At 34.3% G+C, this 22,146-nt stretch overlaps 3 protein-coding genes, 1 long non-coding RNA gene and 1 other non-coding gene across 9 annotated transcripts in view; 3 read left to right on the top strand and 2 right to left on the bottom strand.

Annotated features, from left to right (window-relative positions):
• LOC135133459 (pleckstrin homology domain-containing family G member 5-like) overlaps positions 1–5,300 on the top strand; it is a 224,982-nt gene extending 219,682 nt beyond the window's left edge. For all 4 annotated transcript variants that reach the window (XM_064061859.1, XM_064061857.1, XM_064061860.1 and 1 more), the window contains 2 exons: positions 4,605–4,726; positions 4,779–5,300. In XM_064061859.1, coding sequence (XP_063917929.1) covers positions 4,605–4,726; positions 4,779–4,871 — 215 coding nt within the window. In that variant the 3' untranslated portion in view covers positions 4,872–5,300. The remainder of the gene's footprint in view (positions 1–4,604; positions 4,727–4,778) is intronic.
• A 279-nt stretch (positions 5,301–5,579) lies between these two features.
• On the top strand, positions 5,580–7,177 carry LOC135133418 (phosphatidylinositol N-acetylglucosaminyltransferase subunit A). Its single transcript, XM_064061802.1, has 6 exons — positions 5,580–5,631; positions 5,683–6,019; positions 6,065–6,299; positions 6,356–6,485; positions 6,533–6,970; positions 7,022–7,177. Exons 1-6 carry the CDS (start codon positions 5,615–5,617, stop codon positions 7,173–7,175), a joined length of 1,311 nt encoding a protein of 436 aa, XP_063917872.1. The 5' UTR covers positions 5,580–5,614; the 3' UTR covers positions 7,176–7,177.
• LOC135133419 (uncharacterized) lies at positions 6,985–8,247 on the bottom strand. Of its 2 annotated transcripts, XR_010281176.1 has the most exons (6): positions 8,161–8,247; positions 7,972–8,107; positions 7,699–7,771; positions 7,477–7,511; positions 7,380–7,423; positions 6,985–7,201 (listed from the first exon to the last, which is right to left on the bottom strand). It is a non-coding gene; the product is annotated as an uncharacterized LOC135133419 (long non-coding RNA). The 2 variants fall into 2 exon arrangements; XR_010281175.1 differs by lacking the exon at positions 8,161–8,247 and having other exon boundaries at positions 6,986–7,201; positions 7,972–8,127.
• On the bottom strand, positions 7,847–7,921 carry LOC135133870 (small nucleolar RNA SNORD36). The gene has a single exon (XR_010281214.1). It is a non-coding gene; the product is annotated as a small nucleolar RNA SNORD36 (small nucleolar RNA).
• LOC135133417 (golgin subfamily A member 2) lies at positions 8,178–18,914 on the top strand. Its single transcript, XM_064061801.1, has 3 exons — positions 8,178–8,288; positions 8,432–10,195; positions 17,774–18,914. Exons 1-3 carry the CDS (start codon positions 8,241–8,243, stop codon positions 18,830–18,832), a joined length of 2,871 nt encoding a protein of 956 aa, XP_063917871.1. The 5' UTR covers positions 8,178–8,240; the 3' UTR covers positions 18,833–18,914.
• Positions 18,915–22,146: the final 3,232 nt, after the last annotated feature.

The raw sequence follows: 22,146 nt of genomic DNA, 5'->3' as shown, positions 1-22,146 counted from the left end.
GGGGAAATTACGATTAAGTTGGGAATAAGTTGTAACAGAGCTTTTAAATTATGTACAAAAACGAAATGACGTTTGTAGTGGCTTTCACCACGATATGGATCGTCCAGAAAGTGTTTATTAAAACATATCCAAAGTTATTTAAAATATCGAACATTTTTTTTGGCAGACATTGGATGCAACAGTCAGTTTTTATCACAACAGTATTAAATACAAAAAATTGTAGACGAAACACCCTGTAGACATGTTCCGAACTTCAAATTCTCTTTAAATTAGCGAGAGTAAATTACAAAAATTTTGAAAATTTACAAAAAAATTGGTCGAAAGTTATTTCGACAGAATTTCCCTCGCCCCTGGAGTGCAGCCCAATAAATCCCGCTTCTTTGAAAAATTATAGAGATTTTTGGTGATTTTTGTTTTTTTCTAACCTCTACAAAGTAAAAGCCATAACAAATAAATAACGCTCCCGCAGCTTTTTTAACTTGAATCTTTCATTTTTTGTTTATTCAGTTTTTCGATTTGCAATTTTTAGATTTTGGAACTTTTCGATTTAATTTTATCTATCAGTTTTTAATTTTCGATTTCTCAATTTTTCGATTTGCAATTTAGTCTCAGTTTTTTAATTTCTTTATTTTTTCAATTATTTCACTTTTCAATGTTTCGCCTTCATAATTTTTTGGTATTTTTCGTTTCTTCAATTTTTAAATTATGCAATTTTTGGATTTGAGTGTCTCCAGTTTTCAATTTTTAATGTTTCAATTCTCGATTTGCAATTTATTGTTTCAGTTTTTGATTTTCGTTGTTTTTTCAATTATTCCACTTTTCAAAGTTTCGATTTTATAGTTTTTTGGTTTTTCAGTTTTTCGCTTCCTCAATTTTTCGATCTGCGTTGCTTCAATTTTTCATTTTTCTTGTTTCTTCAATTTTTAGATTTTGCAATATTTCGATTCTATCATTTTTCATTTCTTCAAATTTTCCATTTACAATTTGTCGTTTCGGTTTTTATTATCTTTATTTTTTCAATTTTTGATTTCTTCGATTTTTCGATTTGCAACAAATCAATTTTTCATCTTTCTTGTATCTTTAATTTTTAGATTTTGCAATTTTTCGATTCTTTAATTTTTCACTTCAAATTTTCAAGTTGCAATTTTTATTTTCGGTTTTTTCATTTTTAAAATTTTTCGATTTTTCAATGTTCAGATTTAAAATTTTTCTTTTTTCAATGTGAAATTCTTTAGTTTGTAAATTTTCAATTTTTGATTTGTAATTTTTCAAGTTTTCGTTTTAAATATTTAATAATAATCATTATAATTTAAAAAAATCTTCCCTTTTTCAATTTTACGATTTTAGAATTTTTCCATTTTTCAATTATTGGAACTAAACCTTTTTCATTTAATCGATTTTTAGTTTTTCGATCATTTTTTTTTTAGTTTTTCGACTTCACAACATTTTTCTTCGATTTTGCGGTTTTTGGGTTTTCCAGTTTTTGGCTTCGATTCGTTTTTTCGTCTTTCTAATTTTTCGATTCACTAATTTTTTCGATTTTGCGGTTTCCCGACTTTTAATTTTTCAATGTTTCATTTTTTCGTTTCTTCAGTTCTTCGATTTGCAATTTTTTGATTTTCCATTCTTTCGATTTTGCATTTTTTCGTTTTTTTAGTTTTGCATTTTTTAATTTTTCCAATTATTCGTTTTTTTTTAGTATTCAATTTTTTTTACATTTTTCAACTTGTAGAATCAAAAAATGGAAAAATTGCACAATTGTAAAATTGAAAAATCAAAAATGAAAAAACGAAAAAGTATAACGAACTTGAAAAAATGAAAAAAAAAACTGAAAAATCGAAAAACTAAAAATGTATTGTAAAATCGAAATATTAAAAATCAAAGAATGGGAAAAGCGGTCAATTGGAAATCCAAAAATTGAAAAAAAAGCGATTTCAGTTTTTAATTTTTATTTTTTCACTGTATCGATTTGCAATTTTTCTTTTCGGCTGTTCATTTTCTTTTTTTTTTTCGATTCCATTTTCCAATGTTCCGATTTTTCGATGTTTTATTTTTTCAATTTTTCCATTCTTTAATTTTTGATTTCCAATTTTTAATTTCGGTTTTTTATTTTCTTTATTTTTACAATTTTTCGATTTTTCAATGTTCCGATTTTATAATTTTTTGTTTTTTCAATTTTTTATTTCTTCAATTTTACGATATGCAACTCTTCGAGTTTTCATTTTAAAATTTTTCAATTTTTCGATTTTCCAACTTTTCGATGTTTTAACTATTAGATTTTGCAATTTTCCGATTTGCAATTTCAGGAGTTTTCAACTTTTAATTTTTTAGTTTTTAGCTTTTTTGCAATTTTTCATTTCTTCAATTTTTCCTTCCAGTTTTTTATTTTCTTTTTTTTTTCAATATAAATTTTTTCAGTTGTGTGTTTCAATTGTTCAATTTGTAATTTTCCAATTTTTCGATATTTCAACTTTAAAATTTTTCTATTTTTCGTTTCTTCAATTTTTGATTTGCAATTTTTCTATAGTTTTCATTTTTGATATGTATCTAGTAATAATTAGGAGTATAATTTTAAAAATTTTTCACTCTTTCATTTTACGATTTTACAATTTTTCCGTTTTCCAATTAGTGGGTTTTAAAAGTTTTACATTTATTCGTTTTTTCAATTTTTCAACTTTTAATTTTTCAATTTCTCGATATTTATTTTTCAATATTTCGATCTTTCAGTGTTACAGTTTTTCGACTTTTACAGTTTTGAGGATTCTATAATTTTTAGATTTCACAATTTTTGGGTTTTCCAATTTTTTGATTGGATTCATTTTTTCTTCTTTCCGACTTTTCGATTTTACAATTTTTTATTTTTTCAGTTTTTCATTTTTCAATTGTTCAACAAAAAGTATAAAATGAAAATATTGAAAAATCTAAAAGTGGAAATCAAGAACTTGAAACATTGAAAAAACGAATGAAAAATCTAAAGATTAAAAACTGTGGAAGTTAAAAATCAAACAACGAAATATATTTTGTAAAATCCAAATATTGAATATTGGATAATTGGGAAATCCAAAAATTGCAAAATTAAAAAATTTAAAAATTGGAAAATCGAGGAACTGAAAAATCAAAAATCGAAAGAAACGTTGAAAAAATAAAGGGAATGAAAAAACGAAAAATTGTGACTAAAAATCGAGAAAATGAGAATTAAAAATCGGGAAAATAAAAAATAAAAATCAAGAAGTTGAAAAATTGAGAAACCGAAAAATTAAAAATTGACAAACTTAAAACTCGAACAGTGCAAAATCGAAAAACGAAATATATTTTGTAAAACCGAAATATTGAAAATGAAAGCAAACGGAAAATGGGATAATTGGGAAATCCAAAAATTGCAAATTTGAAAAATTTAAAAATTGGAAAATCGAGGAACTGAAAAATCAAAGATCGAAAGAAACATTGAAAAAAATAAAGAGAATAAAAAAAAGAAAAATTGTGATATACTCGTAAAATCGACAAAATAAGAATTACAAAATCGGGAAAATGAAAAATAAAAATCAAGAACATGAAAAATTGAGAAACTGACACATTGAGAAATCGAAAAATTAAAATGAGAAACTGAAAAATCGAAAAATTAAATTGAGAAACTGTAAATGCAAAAAATGAAAAATTATAACATCGAAAAAATGCAAAACTGAAAAATTTGCGAAAAATTAAAAAAAATCAAAATTGACAATTTTGGAAGTCGAGAAATAAAATAAAATTCCAAACACTAGTTGCAAAAACGAAAAATTATGATATCAAAAAATTCCTCGAAAGTAAACAAATCCAGATTTCTCTAAAAATTATAAGATTTGATTTTGAAATGACGTCCACAGTTATTGAGGGATAATGGATGTCTAAGCTGAAAACTCAGCACGGATTCATACACCACATGTAGAGGCATATCTTAATTTATAAAATAAAACAAATTTACTTTTGTAAATTTTGGATATGACATCATCAAATTGTTGGTGGGGATGACTGGCAAATTTTTGGTTGGCGTTTTACCATCTACATGATAGTCCTAAAAGACCGATGTTATGATTGTCTACTTAAATTAATTAGGAATGGCTTTGGGAACTTTTTTTAAATGTCGTTTTTATTATTTTTGCGTGCAATCTCAATATTTTTTACATATACTTCATTTACCCATCCGCAGACGTAAAAGAAATATGTAATTACGTTTATTCATTACGTCGCTTTAACTCATCTGACGTAAAACAATTACACAGAAAAAACTTAATGGGGAAAAATGTCAAGGGAAAATTAATAATTATAAAAAAATGGTACTACAACCCTGTGTCAGAGTTTCATCAACTTTTATGAAATGTTATGCTTTTTAGTTGAACATGATACAAAACTTTTCAAAACTTGTCACTAGACCACCTAGCAAGGTAGCACTCTAGAATGCAATAGCACTTTTGCATAAATGCTTTGATTTCTTACAAAATACACACTTAATCCAGTTTGAGATTTACAACAGAACAGACTACTGCTGCAGGCTCTCTTACCACAGAAAAACTTATATTTAAATTATCAACGGGCACACTAAATTATTTTTTTTTTATTTTATTCAGGTGTGTCCCAGTCAGAGGATCAATGTGAATCTTTTAGCAGAGGACATCATCGTCAGGCAATGAAACGAATTTATAGGAATGATAAAAGATATCATACTGCGGGAGTTGTGGATGACATCAAGGTAAAATTCCGAGTCTAGTGGAATTTATTATTTATTTAATAATATTTTTCAGAAAAATGATAGCCGAGATGCGAGCATCCACAAACGTTTATCCTGGAATTGCAGTAGTCAAGAGCAACGGCCCCCCAACGAGGACCATACCTAGCATACAATTATAAACTCCCTTGTGTCTTGTATAGTGATCCTTTACTTCTTCTATTTTATAGTCTGTACAGTACTAGAATTACTAAATCATCTAGTTAGTTAAAGAAATGAGAATAACACGACAACTCGGCTTGGGTTTATGCGGATTGTACAAAACTGTGGACCAAACGAACCCACAATATCACGAAAACAATAAATTTATTAGATGCCAAACATTTTGGCAGATTTACATTCCTATTACATTCCAAGATAAACCTGAGCAATACTGTACCTAATCAAAAGTTCTATCTGGCCTAATCTTTAAAAATTTTGATAATATTTTAAGTAGGAATTTAGTGACTAAATAGATCGCTTTAAACTGATCGAAGTGTCGAGTAGGTCCTCGAAAAACGATTGGAATTTTTGGGTTTTTCGGGAATTACCGATGCTGCGGTTGCGCGAAAAAACCCGCTTATTAAGGAGAGTCGTTTGTTTTAAACGAAATAGTACAATGAATTTTATATTTTGGTATAAAATTTTATATTTATTTTTTTGCTTAAGAAGTCTATATTTATTTTAAGTACGCTATTGAAGAACTAAGATTTAAACGAACTGTATCTTTGTTATATTTATTGAGAACATCTAATAAATCATTACTGCGAATAGTCTGCATTTGAATTCCCGCCATAATGCTACCAACCCGACGCACCAAATATCGCTGCATCAGTGACAAAACTGTCACCAGTGTCAACATAACCTCAAAACATGGGTTACAAAATTTGGTAAATCAACCAAACATTAATTAAAAAAAAAATCCAATTGTGTGTTTTTAGCATGGTTTCCGACTTCTTCTTCCCCAACATGGGTGGAGTCGAAGAGCACATTTACAACCTTTCACAGTGTTTGATTCTAGAGGGGCACAAAGTCGTCGTAATGACACACAATTACGGGGACTGCATTGGTGTCCGCTATAAAACGAACGGGCTAAAAGTATACTACCTCCCAATTAGAGTGTTCTATAACCAGTCTGTCCTACCAACAATGATATGCAATGTCCCCCTCATACGTTACATTTTTATTCGGGAACAAATTGAAATAATTCATGGACATTCGGCATTTTCGGCACTCGCACACGAAGCTATGCTAGTTGGGAATTTAATGGGTTTAAAGGTACGTTTTATTCAATAAATCCTGGATCTAATTACTTGATTATAGACCGTTTTCACTGATCATAGTTTATTTGGTTTTGCTGATGCAAGCGCTGTGATAACTAATAAATTACTACAAATGTCACTGGCTGATTGTAACCACTGGATCTGTGTTTCACACACTGGTAAAGAAAACACAGTTTTAAGAGCCAAAGTTAATAGTAAACGAGTTTCTGTGATACCTAACGCTGTAGACACTTGTGCTTTCACGCCAGATCCTAGTAGACGGTCTAAGAAGTATAGTACGTCCACAATAATCATAATTAATAATTATTTCAACGTGTAATATTTATTTCAGTTACAATTGTAGTTGTATCTCGCTTGGTTTACCGAAAAGGCGTTGACTTAACAGCACAAATTATTTCCGAAATGTGTAAAAAATACAAGGATATTAATTTCTTAATAGCGGGCGACGGCCCAAAGCGGGGGTAACAAGTAACATTTTGTTGAACACCCACTAATTAATTATTCACAGATTGTTAGAAGAAATTCGTGAACGACAAGGTCTTCACGACAGACTTACGCTTCTAGGGAGTTTAGAACACTCCCAAGTACGCGATGTTCTAGTTCAGGGCCACATTTTCCTCAATACGTCTCTAACAGAGGCTTATTGTATGGCGATAGTGGAAGCAGTTTCTTGTGGATTACAAGTCGTTTCGACGAAAGTTGGCGGAATACCTGAAGTGCTTCCAGACGATTTGATTTACTTGACTGAACCAAACGTTCCAGCGCTTATTAAAGCCCTTGAAACGGCTCTAGAGGATTTAAAAAGTAACAAAGTGTTGTGTCCTTATGAATGTAATTTACGCACCAAAAACTACTATAATTGGGAACACGTTTCCAAGCGTACGGAAATTGTGTATCAGAGGGTGGTTCACGAGAAAGTTAAAACTCTACAGGAGCAACTATGGAGGTAAGACGGGCGATAAAAATTCGGTTTTTTTTTTTATAAATTTTATTTCAGTTATAAGACGAGCGGCGTGTGGCCCTTCTTATTGGTCGCTTCGCTGTGTTACCTAATGTTGGCGTTTTACGAATTTATGTACCCAAGGGAGTACATTGATATTGCCAAAGATTATAACCATTGTAAGAAGAAAAATAAAGAAAAAGTTTTTTAAAATTGTGTGGCTTGACCTGACCTGACCTGAAAGTAGAGATTGTGTTTAATAACTATGCTAAAATACACTGATGTGCATGGCTATATATATAAGGACTCAGAGTCAATTGTCTTCAGACAAATATTGTTAAAATATTTTCAGGTGAAGAAATTCGAAAACATCATTGTGAATTATAAAATAGTTAATTTCAGTGATTATTATTACCTTGATTCTGTGACACCAATTGCTTCTATCTGGCCTTGGAACACCTGAAATATTAGAAAATTAACAAAGTTTAAAAAGAATAGTGCTCAAATCTTACCTTCTGGTAACTTCCAGGTTATCAGCTCATCGAAACTGAAATAAAAAAAACAACTGTGAATTCAGACATTTATAGACAAAATATAAACTAAAAAAAAATGCCTCAGTCATTCAAAATTGTGGTAGTATGAAGTTTATCTGCACAGAAACTCAGATAGCAAATACTTGATCATCATTAAACACAAAAACACATTCATTCATTCAATTCATAGTTTTTCCTTACCAAATTTCTTCACGTGTATTCGTTGGATTTTTCAGCCTCCATCTTTGTGTTGGTTTTCCAAATTTTTGGTTAACTGCAAAAATTGAAACAAAAACGCGTCATTAGCACATATATTAATACAAATGTACTCATTTCACAAAAGTAACGTGGATATCAGTATTAAAAAGCTCGATTATTAAATCAACACATGATTTCAGATTTTATGTTGTGATCATCATTGAAAACGATTAACACGAAAAATAACTGCATTGAAAGAAATATTAGGGCACTTACCATATTCCCCGCGTTAATACACGTTGAAATATTTAAAGATGGCAAATTAAAATCAAGATTTTGTGAAGATTGCAACATTTTGTGATTCTACTGCACGACTTTTCTCGCCAAGAACGAAACCCGGAATAAAATAAATCTAGAAAGAAGGCCGTTACTCAAGAGTGCCACTACCAACAAAAAAGTCCCTACTGTGTAACTTTTAACTCGGAATTCCCTAACCTTGACGTTTAAGTAGTGACGTGTGTCACACATGTCACCCGTACACAAACATGGCAGATGTGTCAAAAGCCCAAAAATTAGCGTCTGCTAGAAAAAAGGTAAAAACAAAATCAAATCAATTTGCACTTTTTTTCGCCCCAAAGTCACACACGAACGCTTCCCGAGCGCCACCCGCGCGAACTTTGCAAAAACAACTTTTCCCGAATTTTTTTAGGCCACATCATCACTGTCTTTATTTTAGTTCAAGGAGCTAAAAAAAGAAAAAAAGAAGAACGCGCAGAAGGTGAACGACGTCGCAGACTCTCCTCCCACGAGTCGGGAGCAGACCCCTGTGGAGAATGTCGCGAGTGTGCAAGATCAAACCGAGACACAGCTCCCCAATTACTTCAATAACGTAAACTACAACAATGGGTATCAACAGCCGGTGGCTTTTTTCGACAGTTTTGCGGATACGAGTGTGTCGGAGTCGCCTCTGGCCAACGCGTTCGGCGACTTGAATGACCATGAACATGTGGAAAGTAACGAAAATCACGAGGATGTGGTGTTAGGTAATGAAAGTAAAGATTTAGTAGAAGAAGTGGTTGAAGATGGCGTAACAGTAGACAATAAAAATGAAGAGATAGCGGACTTCCATGCCTTTGATACTGTAAAACTAGAGAGTTCACGGCCCACTCAGTTGTCAAGTGTGGAAAGTTTGCGCCAGATATCCGATCAAATGGCGGAACTTATCAACCCCACGTCGGAAAATTCGAGTGGGGTGATTGAGTCGCAGCTGGAGACGCGAAATCAGGAATTGGCGACTTTGTTGAACCAAGAGAGGGTGAAATCAGAACATTTAGCCATCACGTTGCAAGAATATCAAAATAAAATGTCTCAGATGGAGGCGGAGTTGAGGGAGAGAGATATCAACTCTGACACTAAATTTAGCCAGGAGATGAGCAGTCTGAGGGAACAGTTGCAATGTCATATCCAAACTGTTGGAATTCTAGTGGCTGAAAAAACAGAACTAGTAGCTAACTTAAGTCAGTTCCAATTAGCCGCTAAACAAAAAACGTCGGAATGTGAAGAACTCCAAGGAAGATTAAAAACTTCAAGATCCCGTGTCGCCGACTTAGAGCGCGAAATCGTGCTCCTAAAAAACGAAAAATCCCAGTTTGATACTTTAGAAAGAGAACAAAGCTCTGAACTTGACACACTCAAGAAAACGTACCAAGTCCTAAAAGACGAAAGAGACGAACTCATGCAAGACTTGCTAGAAGTCCGCGAAAAACTCAAAACCAGCTCTGAAAACAACCTCGTCTTTCAGCAACAAATCGGCGAATTATCCAACCAACTCTCGCTCGCGAATATCAAAATCCAGCAGCTGACGACTGGCGAAATGGATCACGTGAGCAGCCAAGTCCACCAACTAACCCAGGAAAAATTCGCGCTGGAAAAGCAAGTCGCCGATTTGACCCACACCGTGAAAACCATCTCCAAGGAGCGCGAAGAATCCAGTTTACAGTACCAGCAATACGCGCAGCAACTCAACTCCCAGATTACCAGCATGGCCGGGCGGCTGGAGAAGCTGCAAAAGGAGAACGAATCTCTTCAAGTACAGGAGCAGAACAGGATTAAGCACATCGGGGAGCTGGAGAAGCAGCTGCAGAGTCTCCAGAACGATCACGTGAATTTCGCCATTTCGCGGAACGTGGGGGACTCGCGGGCCGAGTTGGACGCCGCGCTGGAGTTGGTGGAGAAGTTGAAGTCGGAGAACGCGGAGTTGCAGGGGGATAATGTTAAAGTTGCGGATGAGAAGGAGTTGTTGTTGAAGGATTTGGAGGCGCAGGCGGAGAGCGTGCGGGAGTTGGAGGGGCTGTTGGAGGAGCTGAGGGGGAATCAGCCGGACACGGTGAAGTTGCTGGCGACGATGGAGAGCGACAAGGTGGCGGCGGCCAGGGCGGTGGCGCAGAATGCGGAGTTGAAGAGCCAGATGGAGAGCATGCATGAAGTTTTTATGAAGTTGGTAAGTTGGGATGGTGGGGGAATGCAGTTTTATTAGTTCTTGTTAAAAAACTGTTCAAAATTGTTTTTAAATACAACGTCCTACGAATGGAAAAAAACACCATTCTGTTATAGCAAAACAAGTGATACATCGTAGCGTAACAAACATGATTTTGAACAATGCGTGATGCATTGTATTTCATCGTTAAATTATCAATTGTCTTGTTATAAATAATACAGAACCTGCAAAGTTTATTACCAATTCTGTTTTTAATTTTCCGCTCGAATATTTTGTTGAAAACAATTTTAATTAATGCAAAGTGCCCGTACAAACAAAATTTGGGACGCTCTTCAAGTCATATTGCGATTTGGTTGAAGAAAAATTACTTGGCCAAAGCATTCCTTGTTCATTTTGACAGTTCACTGTCAAATAGAGTATCAAATAGCTGCAGTGCCAACATCGTTATCTTAGAAATAAATTTCATGGCCTACTAGGCAACAGCTATTTTCTGTGACCATGGCCAACTGATCTTACGAATTCGTTGTGAATAATTATGATTGACGGAACAAAAAAGTTTGGTTTTAAAACATGTCAAAAGTCAGCAAAATTAACAATCCCAAAAGAAAATGATAAAATTGTATAAAATTAGATGGAACATGATATATTTAAAATTGAAATAACAACGAACAAAAGAAAAATAACACAAATTCAAAACTTTTCTACTAATGGGTTTATTCGTCACTGATTTTTTTTTAACAAAATCTGTTTTTTGCAGGCATATGTTATTTAGAACTGATTTCAACTTTTGTTTAATTTGTGATTATTCAAAATTAACAGAAAAAAAGAAATCGCGGAGAAATACCATAAAAAAAGATGTTTTTTTTCTATTTGATGACGTAAATATGCACAATTTTGCTAAATGTGCACAGTTTTATGCGCACATGTTTTACATGAGCACCCTTTTGACTCACGATGAATAAAAGAAGTCATTACAATGGAGATAGGGTGGGTGGGCGGGGCGTATATTTTAATTTGTTTCTTAATATTCGTAGTATTCTTTTCGCAACAACAAACAAACTTAAAACGTGTTTAAAACAGAAAATATGGATTTTGCAATTACGCTCCGCCCCTCAGTCTGACAACGAATGGAAAATTCGTCACGTGAGTGAGGCTTATCTTTTTTTTTACTTAATACATATAGTTTTCTCTGAGCAACACTATCACTGAAGAACGTGTTTCACATGGTAATTCTTGTAGAAAAATACGGATTTTGCAATTAAGCTCGCTCCACCCCCTCTGACTAACGACGAACAAAGAAAAATCGTCAAATCGAAATAGGATGGGTGGGTGGGGCCTATGTTTTGCTTTTTTTATCCCATACACTTCTCTACAAATTTACCCATTTAAACATATTTTCAGTTTCTTGTCGTGAAAAGAAAACTACGTACATATTAAGAAAAAAAGGCAAAATACAAACCAATGCCTATTTCTCTACAAGAAAATACTAGGTGAAACATGTTTTTAAGTAACATTTTGTTGAAAGGAAATTATATATGTTAAGAAAGAAACTTGAAAAAAATTAGCCCCACCCACCCGCCCCAGTTTCAATTGTAATGAATTTTTCATTCGTTGTCAGACCGAGGGGCGGAGCTTAATTGTAAAATCGATGTTTCCCAACCAAAAATTACCATTTTAAACGTTTGAAATGTGTTGTCGTGAAAAGATTGTTACGTATATCCAGAAAAAAGGCGAAATTTACGCTCCGCCTACCCACTACCATCTCAATGCATGCAAAAAGTGTGACGTCACATAGGCGTTGGCGCGTTCCAACTGATTCCAAACAAAAATGGTTGCCATGGTTACCTGTGTTAAATGGCCATAAAAAAGTGGAATCAGTGGCACTGGTTTGTAGTGTTTGGAATCAGTTGCTATAGCAACCACGACTGATGACGTCACGACTTTTCTGGTGTATTATATTATTCGTTGTGAATATTAAAGTTCTAGGAAATGAAGACGAAAACTCTTTAGTGTCCGAAAACTGATAAAAAACTGGAATATTGAAAAAATTGAGATTTTGAAAAAGATACCTAAAAATCCACAAAAAATTCTTGATAAAATTGTTCCAAAAACATGCAGTTTTGATGGCTGTGGGTCAAAATTTGCGAAATATTTTTTTAATCAAAATTTGTCATAAATGTTACATTGTAAATTCTGGAAAAACGGTGGAAAATTTTCAAGAAATGAAGGCGAAAATAACTTCTGGAAAGACGAAATGTATTTAAACAAAAACTAGGAAATTTTCGGTGATGTAAAAATTATACATTGAAAAATTTGAACTTTAGTTTAAATTTGTGAAATATCGAGTATGAAATTCTAATTTTTTAAAAATCCTAATCTTCGAAGAAATGAAAGTCGAAAAGAACTTCTGGACATCAAAATGTATAAAAAAACTCTTTTAAAAAAAAATCTACAAAAAATTGTGGAGTTTTGATGATCTAGGATCAAAATTTACTAAATATTCGATATGAAAAGTCAATGTGGAATTTGTTGGAAATACTTATGTACAATGTTGCTAAAGATGCGCAGTTTTATACACTTTTTTTCCTGTTACAATTAACGATCGATGTTTTTCCAAATGTTCCATTGTTATGACAAAAACGAAACTCGCAAAATAAAATTTTATAATTTATAAAGAAACAGAAAAAAGAGAAATAAGGATTTTAAGCTCCACCGTCTTGGCTCACGATGAATAAAGAAACTCATCAGAATTGAGATAGGGAGGGTGGGCGGGGCTTATATTATACCTTTTTTTCCCCTAATATTCGTAGTCTTCTTTTCGCAACAAGAAATTTAAAATATGTTTAAAACAGGAAATACGGATTTTGCAATTAAACTCCGCCCCCTCTGACTAACGACGAACAAAGAAAAATCATCACAATTGGGATAGGGTGGGTGGGTGGGGCTTATATTTTGCACCTTTTTCTTCTCAACATACATAGAATTTTCTTGACAACAAGAAACTGAAAACATGTTTAAAATTGTAAATTTTATCCCCCACATTTCTCTTCAAATTTACCCTTTTAAACATAATTTCGGTTTCTTGTCGTTAAAAGAAAACTGCGTACATATATCAAGAAAAAAAAAGGCAAAAAATACCAAACCCCGCCCACCCGCCCTCATCTCAATTGGGATGTTTTTATTCGTTGTGAGCCGAATGGCGGAGTTATTGCTTATTTCTTTACAAGAAATAATGTGACACATGTTTTTAAGTAACATGTTGTTGAAAGGAAACTATATACGTTAAGAAAAAAAAGTCAAAAAATAAGTCCCACCCACCACAAAAAATTGTTATATTTCATATAGTAAATTGTGGAAAGCTGGTGGCAATTTTCCAGGAAATGAAGACGAAAATAACTTCTGGAAATCAAAATGTATATGAAAAAAACTCTTTAGTTAATTTTCGGGAGTGTTCGAAGACTGGTAAAAAAATGTATATTGAAAAATTTGAGATTTTGAAAAAGTTACCTACAAATCCACAAAAAATTCTCGATGAGCTGACTCCAAAAACATAGTTTTGATGGTGTCGGGTTAAAATTCGCAAAATATTCGATTTAAAAATCCTGGTTTTTTAAATCCTATAAATTGTGATATTTTATATTGTAAATTCTGGAAAAATGGTCGCCATTTTTTAAGAAATGAAGCCGGAAATGTTTACTAGAAATCAAAATGTACAAAAAAAATATTTTTAATAAGTTCCCTAAAAATTGACGGCTGATTTTAAAAATATTGAGTTTTAATGGTCCTGGATAAAATTTGCTAAATATTCAATATGAAAACCGTTGACTGTTAACCAATATGAAAACCTAATATTTTTAAATTCTAAAAAATTGTTATAGGTATTTCATATTGTAAATTGTGGAAAAATTATGGCAATTTTTCAAGAAATGGGGACGAACGTAGCTTCTGGAGATCGAAATTAAAAAAAAAACTAGATAATTTTCGGAGGTGTTTGAAAAAGGATCAAAAACTTCATTTTAAAAAAACGTTACCTAAAAATCCACAAAAAATTCTAAATAAGTATGTATATGAGATGACTCGATTAATATAGCATTCTGATATTCCCGGATCAAGATTTGAGAAGTACTCGTTTAGAAAATCCAATTTTTTAAAAATCCTAAAAAGTGATATATTTCCTATTGTAAATTCTAGACAAATGGTGGCAATTTTCGAAGAAATGAAACCGAAAATAACTTCTGGAGATCCAAATGCGTAGAAAAAAAACTAGTAATTGTCCAAGATCTCGAAAACGGGTAAAAATTTCAAGAAATTGAGCTTTTGCAAGTTTCCTAATAAAAACCATAAAAATTTTTTTATATCCTAGAATTTTCTAAAATTCTAGGATATAAATCTCAACGAGCTGATTTGAAAAATAGCATTCGCGGATGGTTTTGGACCAAGATGTGAGAAATATTCCGTACGAAAATCCATTTTTCTTTTATTTAAAAATTACGAAATTTCTAATTGGAGTTTCTGGCAAAATAGTCGGAATTTTGGAAGAAATGTAGTCGAAAATAGCTTCTGGAGAAAGTAATTTATAAAAAAAAAACTGTTAGATAATTTTCAAAGGCGTTCGCTCGAAAAAGGGTAAAAAATTTAGAAAAATGAATGGAAAATTCATCACGATTGAAATCCAGACGGATGGGTGGGACTTATCTTTTTTTTTTACTTAATGCATACTTAATTTTCTCTGAGCAACACAATCACTGGAGAACATGTTTCACATGATAATTCTTGTAGAAAAATACGGATTTTGCAGTTAAGCTCCGCCCCCATGACTAACGACGAACAAAGAAAAATCGTCACAATTGGGATAGGGTGGGTGGGTGGGGCTTATGTTTTTAATTTTTTTTCTTCTTAATATACATAGTCTTTTCTTCACAACAAGAAACTGATAGCATGTTTAAAATGGTAAATTTTATCCCCTACACTTCTATAAATGTACCCTTTTAAACATGTTTTCAGTTTTTTGTAGTAAAAAGAAAAGTACGTTCATATATTAAGAAAAAAAAGTCAAAATACAAACCCCCCCCCCCCCACCCGCCCTCATCTCAATTGGGATAACGTTTTTATTCGTTGTGAGCCGAAGGGTGGAGTTTATTCCAAAATGCTTATTTCTCTACAAGAAACTACTATGTGAAACATGTTTTTAAGTAACATGCTGTTGAAAGGAAGCTACATATATTTAGAAACAAAAGGCAAAAAATAAGCCCCTCCCACCTGCCTCAATCTCAATTGTGATGAATTTTTCATTCGTTGTCAGACCGAGGGGCGGAGTCTAATTGTAAAATCGATGTTTCCCGACAAAAATTTACCATTTTAAGCGTTTTAAATATGTATATTGTCCTGAAAAGATTGTTATATACATTTATCCAAAAAAAAAGCCAAAATTTAAGCTCCGCCTACCCACCCCCATCTCAGTTGTACTGATGTTATTCGTTATGAATATTAAAATTCTAAAAATTTGTTATTTTTCAATGGCGGCAATTTTCCAGGAAATGAAAACGAAAATAACTTCTGGAAATTAAAATGTTTATAAAAAAAAAACTCTTTAGTTAATTTTCGGAAGTGTTCGGAAACTGGTAAAAAGATTGATATCGAAAAATTTAAGATTTTGAAAAAATTACCTAAAAATCCACAAAAAATTCTGGGATATAGACCTCGATGAACTGACTCCAAAAACATGATAGTTTTGATAGTTTCGGGTTAAAATTTGCAAAATATTCGCTTTGAAAATCCTGTTTTTTTAAATCCTACAAATTGTGATATTTTATATCGTAAATTCTGGGAAAATGATCGCAAATTTTGAAGAAATGAAGCCTGAAATAACTATTGGAGATCGAAATTTACAAAAAAAAAAAATCTTTTTAAGAGAATTCCCGAAAAATTCACAAAAAAATCTGGAACCTAGAACTCGACAGCTGATTTTAAAAACGTTGAGTTTTGATGATCCTGTATAAAATTTGCTAAATATTCGATACGAAAACCCAATATTTTGAAATTCTAAAAAAATGTTATACATATTTCATATTGTAAATTGTGGAAAAATTATGGCAATTTTTCAAGAAATGAAGACGAACATAACTTCAGGAGATCGAAATATAAAAAAAATAAGCCCCACCCACCCGCCCCAATCTCAATTATGATGAATTTTTCATTCGTTGTCAGACCGAGGGGTGGAGCCTAATTGTAAAATCGATGTTTCCCGACAAAAATTTACCATTTTAAACGTTTTAAATATATTGTCCTGAGAAGATTGTGATATACATATATCCAAAAAAAAGGCAAAATTTAAGCCCGCCTACCCACCCCCACCTCAGTTGTACTGATGTTATTCGTTGTGAATATTAAAATTCTAAAAAATTGTTATTTTTCAATGGCGGCAATTTTCCAGGAAATGAAAACGAAAATAACTTCAGGATTTTAATGTGTATAAAAAAAACTATTTGGTGAATTTTCAGAAGTGTTCGAAAACTGGTAAAAAAAAATTGATATCGAGAAATCTAAAATTTTGAAAAAATTACCTAAAAATTCACAAAAAATTCTGGAATCTAGAACTCGACAGCTGATGTTAAAAACATTGAGTTTTGATGATCCTGGATAAAATTTGTTAAATCTTCGGTATGAAAACCCAATATTTTGAAATTCTAAAAAGTGTTATACATATTTCATATTGTAAATTGTGGAAAAATTATGGCAATTTTTCAAGACATTAAGACGAACAGGAGATCGCAATATAAAAAAAAAAATAAGCCCCACCCACCCGCCCCAATCTCAGTTGTGACGAATTTTTCATTCGTTGTCAGACCGAGGGGCGGAGCCTAATTGTAAAATCGGTGTTTCCCGGTAAAAATTTACTATTTTAAACGTTTTAAATATTTTTTCGTAAAAATATTGTTACGTGTATCCAGAAAAAAGGCAAAATTTAAGCTCCGCCTACCCAGCGCCATCTCAATTCTAATGATGTTATTCGTTGTGAACACTGAAAATCTAAAAAATTTTTATATTTCATATTGTAAATTTTTTAAGCAAAAATTGCCAATTGACTACAATACGACATTTTCGTTATAGAAACCGGAAGTGGATTACGACGGTCTATGTGAATTTCAACATGCCGTCCCCACAATAGAATTTTTATTTTTTGACAAGATGTTGTAAAACTGTACCAATTGTGACATCTGATATGTCTCTGTTTCTGTCTTCGTCTGACACACTGTCGCGTGCGTAGACAGTCCGCCCTGCTTAGCATTTTAGGGGTGGAAACGTATACCTGCGCACCTGAGTCGGACGAAGACAGAAACAGAAACACACCTTTTTTACTACACTGTATCGTACGCAAAAGTATTATCGATACCCAGGCAAGGTACTAGGCGTCTCCGCCTCCTCTTTGCGTGTTTCCATAATCTCATAAACACTTCGATGTATAGAATAAAGTGAACAAGGACTAAAATTTCCCGGTTTGAAAGTTTTAAATTCGAAACGAGGACATTAATACATTCGTGGTTTTTTTAGAACAAAAATTTACCTAACTTTTTTTTTCAGAACAATGACAAAATAGAACTCACCGAAAAACTCACCTCCGAACAGCGCAACAACAAGGACCTCTTCGAAAAGCTCCAGAAAACCGAAGTCCACTTGCAAACTCTAGCAGACGCCATTGAAATAAAAGACAAAGAATTATCGCACCTTCGTGAAAACTCGCTCCAACTCGACAAACAGATGCTACAATCCGAGCAACTGACAGACCGACTGCGCCACTACGAAGCACAAGACCACAGCACCCAGTCCCTACAAAACGAGCTCCAAGAATCCAAGCAAACCATCGCAAACCTCACGGCCGAAATCGAGCACTTAAAGCACGCTGAAGATGAAACCGACGCGAAAACCGAAGCCACTGTTGACGCGAGCGAAATCGACGAACTGAAGCAAAAACTGGAAAATTTGGAAATGAAGAATCGAGAACTGGAAAACAAATTGTGCGTTAACGACGACCAATCACCGATCGACTCGAACCATAACGACCAGTGGACCGTGCTTGATCGAGAGGCCGCTATGAAGCACCTGGAGGCGAAGTTCTTGAAGACGATGGAGGATATAGCGAATTTGACTGAAGAGAAGCAGCGTCTGGAGCATCTGGTTTTGCAGCTTCAAGGCGAAACGGAAACGATAGGGGAGTATGTGGCGCTGTATCAGTACCAGAGGAGTCTTCTGAAACAGAAGGCCATCGAGAAGGATCAGCAGTTGTCGCAGCTGGCGACCGACAGGGAACAGATGAAGAATAAATTGGAGAAGTTGAACGAGTTAGTGCGGAAATTGGTTTTGGAAAAAGGGGCGGTTCCGCCGGAGTTGTGGGAGCACCATGATAACTTAAGTAGGGACAATCAGTTGTGCGAGGAGCACGCCAAAATCCATAATGAAATAAATAAAATTGCCCAAAATAGTTTTACGGTTGAACCTAGTAATTGTGATAGTAATAGTAGTACGGAAACTGCGGAGCAGATTATTACGTTGTTGTCGGAAATTAAGAGTAGTAATTTGGTGCAACCTACTGAGAACTTCCAACATTGTCCGTGGTGTTCTGGGAAACTTATTACGGTGTGAAGGGGCTTCGTGGCTGTATATTGTGATTTATATTACTATTATATGGAATATTTTAAATAGCTTGATTAAAATTTATAACGCCTAGGGTTGTTTTATTTCAAACATACTTGGACATCTATAACGCTTTTGGAACAAAAATTAAATTTTGTGTGAATGCCTTTAAATGAAATTTCGAGATGAAAAATTGATTTCTACACTAATTTTTATTTTAGAATACCAGTCTTCTTGTAGTTAATCTGTCTTAAAAAAATAAGCAACAGACAACAGGCAAAAAAAAACAAACGAACTATACACAGAGAGACGACAGAAATGTTATATAGTGAGTCTTCTAGCTCACTTTTGGCGGGAAAATTGAATTCGTGCGCAAACTCAGGTCCTCGCTCACTTGGTTCTGCGCATGTTCAGGTTCTAGTTCAAGTGCGACTTCGGGTTCAGTGTGTTTTGTGAATGCCTGGGTTTTGGAGGGGTATTCTATGGCTCTGGCTCACTTCGACCAGGGTTAACTCAACCGAACATGCGCAAAACACACTGAACCAGAAGACCCACGAAATTAAATTCTCCCCATCAAAAATACGCACAAAGTGAAACTTTCCTGCCAAAAAGTGAGTAGAAGCCCCACAATATACTAACTGTATAATTTAACTATTTTGGTATTTTGAGGATTTGAGGATTTTGGTGTTTTTAGGATTCGAGGATTTAGATGTTTTGAGGATTTGGAAATTTTGGTATTTTGGGAAGTTGAATATTTTGGTGTTTGAGGATTTGAGGATTTTGTTGTTTTGAGGTTTGTTAGGATTTTGTTGTTTTGAGGTTTGTTAGGATTTGAAGATTTCGGTGTTTTGAGGATTTGACGATTTTGTTGTTTTGAGGATTCTGAGGATTTAAAGATTAAAAGACAGGCGGTAGTCATAAAAGATAAGCGCTAGGCATAAATAGAGACGACGGGCATGAAATCAGGCAACGAGCATGAAGGCACATGACGACAATAAAAATACTGAGATCGAGCTAAAAACACACGTGATGGGCATAAAAAACGTAGGACGGGTAAAAAACACAAACGACAAGCATAAAACCTTAGACCAACCACAACTATAACAACACAGTCAGCGGCCGAAAAATTTAACAGACTGCGAGCAAAAAAAAGATCATAAAAACATACGACGGGGCATAAAAATACATACGACGGGCATAAAAACACAGTCGGTGGCCGAAAAAATAGAGACCACGGGCATAAAAACACAAACTGCGGGCAATGCGACACACAACGGGCAAAGAATCAAACGAGGGTGAAGACAAAGGACTAAAAAATAAATACAATCGATGGGAAAGGCAGACAACGCTCATAAAAACAGATGACAAGCATAAAAAGACAGACCACGAGCATAAAAAGACAGAGAACGAGAGGAAAAATATATGACAGTATAAAAACACATAGGATGGTTATAAAACCACATACGACGGACATAAAACCACAGACGGCAGTCCAAAAACCCTGACGACGGCCATAAAAGCAGATGACGCGGAACAAAATGGAGATCATGGGCATAAAAACAGACTGCGGGCAAAATAATACAGACGGGCAAAAAGTCACACGAGGGTGAAGACAGACGGTAGGCAAAAAGAAATACATGCGACTTGAAAGAGAGGGAGAGAGAGAGAGACGACGGCAAAGACAGACAAGGGGCATAAAAACAGACGACGAACTTTAGTGACAAGCGGACAGGCATAAAATATACGATGGGCATATAAACAGATGAACATAAAAGTAGACGACGGGAACAAAAATAGGGATCACCGCCATAAAAATATAGACACGTCGGGCAAAAAGATACGATCGACAAAAAGGTAGACGATGGGCGAACATACAGATGACGAGAATAAAAACAGAGAGGACGGACGTCGAAAAAATACGACGGGGCATAAAAACACATCGGACAGGCATAAAAATACGACGAGGCATAAAAAAACACGACGGCATAAAACCACAGATCATAAGTATAGAACCACAGACGACAAACAGAAAACCACAGACAACAAGAATAAAACCAGGACAATTACAAAAACAGTCGGCGACCGAAAAAACCTGACGACGGGCATAAAAAAGCAGATGACGCGGAACAAAATAAAGACCACAGGCATAAAAACAGACTGCGGGCAAAATAATACAGACGGGCAAAAAAGCAAAAGGCACACGAGGGTGAAGACAGACGGTAGGCAAAAAGAAATACATAGGACGTGAAAGAGAGAGAGAGAAAGATAGACGACGGGAAAAACAGACAGCGGGCATAAAATCAGATGACAAGAATAAAAGACAGTTGACGAGAATAAAAATAGAGACCACCGGCATCAAAATGCAGACGCGACCGATGGACAAAAAGGTAGACGATGAGTGAAAATACAGACGACGAGAATAAAAACAGTCAAAAAAATTCGACGGGACATAAAAACACGACGGGCATAAAACCATAGACGACAAAAATAAAACCAGGACGACAATTATAAAAACATAGTCGACGACCAAAAAAAACCTCACAACGGGCATAAAAGCAACCCGAAAAAAATAGAGAATACGACAATTACAAAAACAGTGGGCGACCAAAAAAACTTGACGACGGGCATAAAAGCAGATGACGCGGAACAAAATAAAAACCACAGGCATAAAAACAGACTGCGGGCAGAATAATATAGACGAGCAAACAGGCACACGACGTAAAAGAGAGAGAGAGACGACGAGAAGGACAGCCAAGGGGCATAAAAACAGACGACGAACTTTTAATGACAAGAGGACAGGCATACAATATACGACGGGCATAAAAACAGATGAATATAAAAGCAGACGACGGGAACTAAAATAGAAACCACCGCCATAAAAATATAGACACGACGGGCAAAAAGATACGATGGACAAAAAGGTAGACAATGGGCGAAAATACAGATAACGAGAATAAAAACAGAGAGGACGGACGTCAAAAAAATACGACGGGGCATAAAAACACATAGGACAGGCATAAAAATACGACGAGCATAGAACCACAGACGACAAACAGAAAACCACAGACAAGAATAAAACCAAGACGACAATTACAAAAACAGTCGGTGACCAAAAAAACCTGACGACGGGCATAAAAGCAGATGACGCGGAACAAAATAAAGATCACAGGTATAAAAAGAGACTGCGGGCAAAAGGCAAAAGGCACACGAGGGTGAAGACAGACGGTAGGCAAAAAGAAATACATAGGATTTGAAAGAGAGAGACACAGAGAGAGACGACGGGAAAGACAGACAAGGGGCATAAAAAAAGACAACGAACTTTA

Source organism: Zophobas morio, unplaced genomic scaffold (assembly GCF_036711695.1).
Source record: "Zophobas morio isolate AGI-343-1 ecotype UQ-CSIRO unplaced genomic scaffold, CSIRO_AGI_Zmor_V1 ptg000022l, whole genome shotgun sequence".
NCBI classification, from domain to species: domain Eukaryota; kingdom Metazoa; phylum Arthropoda; class Insecta; order Coleoptera; family Tenebrionidae; genus Zophobas; species Zophobas morio.
Note: the sequence above shows the minus strand (reverse complement) of the source record. Positions and strands in the feature narration are given on the sequence as shown.

What these genes read in the sequence shown, in the direction of transcription:
- LOC135133417 (XM_064061801.1), top strand. Translation starts at nt 8,241, where the DNA reads ATGGCAGATGTGTCAAAAGCCCAAAAATTAGCGTCTGCTAGAAAAAAG. An exon ending in TAGCGTCTGCTAGAAAAAAG is followed by an intron (nt 8,289 to 8,431) that starts GTAAAAACAAAA and finishes TCTTTATTTTAG; the next exon opens with TTCAAGGAGCTAAAAAAAGA. An exon ending in ATGAAGTTTTTATGAAGTTG is followed by an intron (nt 10,196 to 17,773) that starts GTAAGTTGGGAT and finishes TTTTTTTTTCAG; the next exon opens with AACAATGACAAAATAGAACT.
- LOC135133418 (XM_064061802.1), top strand. An exon ending in GGAATTTAATGGGTTTAAAG is followed by an intron (nt 6,020 to 6,064) that starts GTACGTTTTATT and finishes ACTTGATTATAG; the next exon opens with ACCGTTTTCACTGATCATAG. An exon ending in TAGACGGTCTAAGAAGTATA is followed by an intron (nt 6,300 to 6,355) that starts GTACGTCCACAA and finishes TATTTATTTCAG; the next exon opens with TTACAATTGTAGTTGTATCT.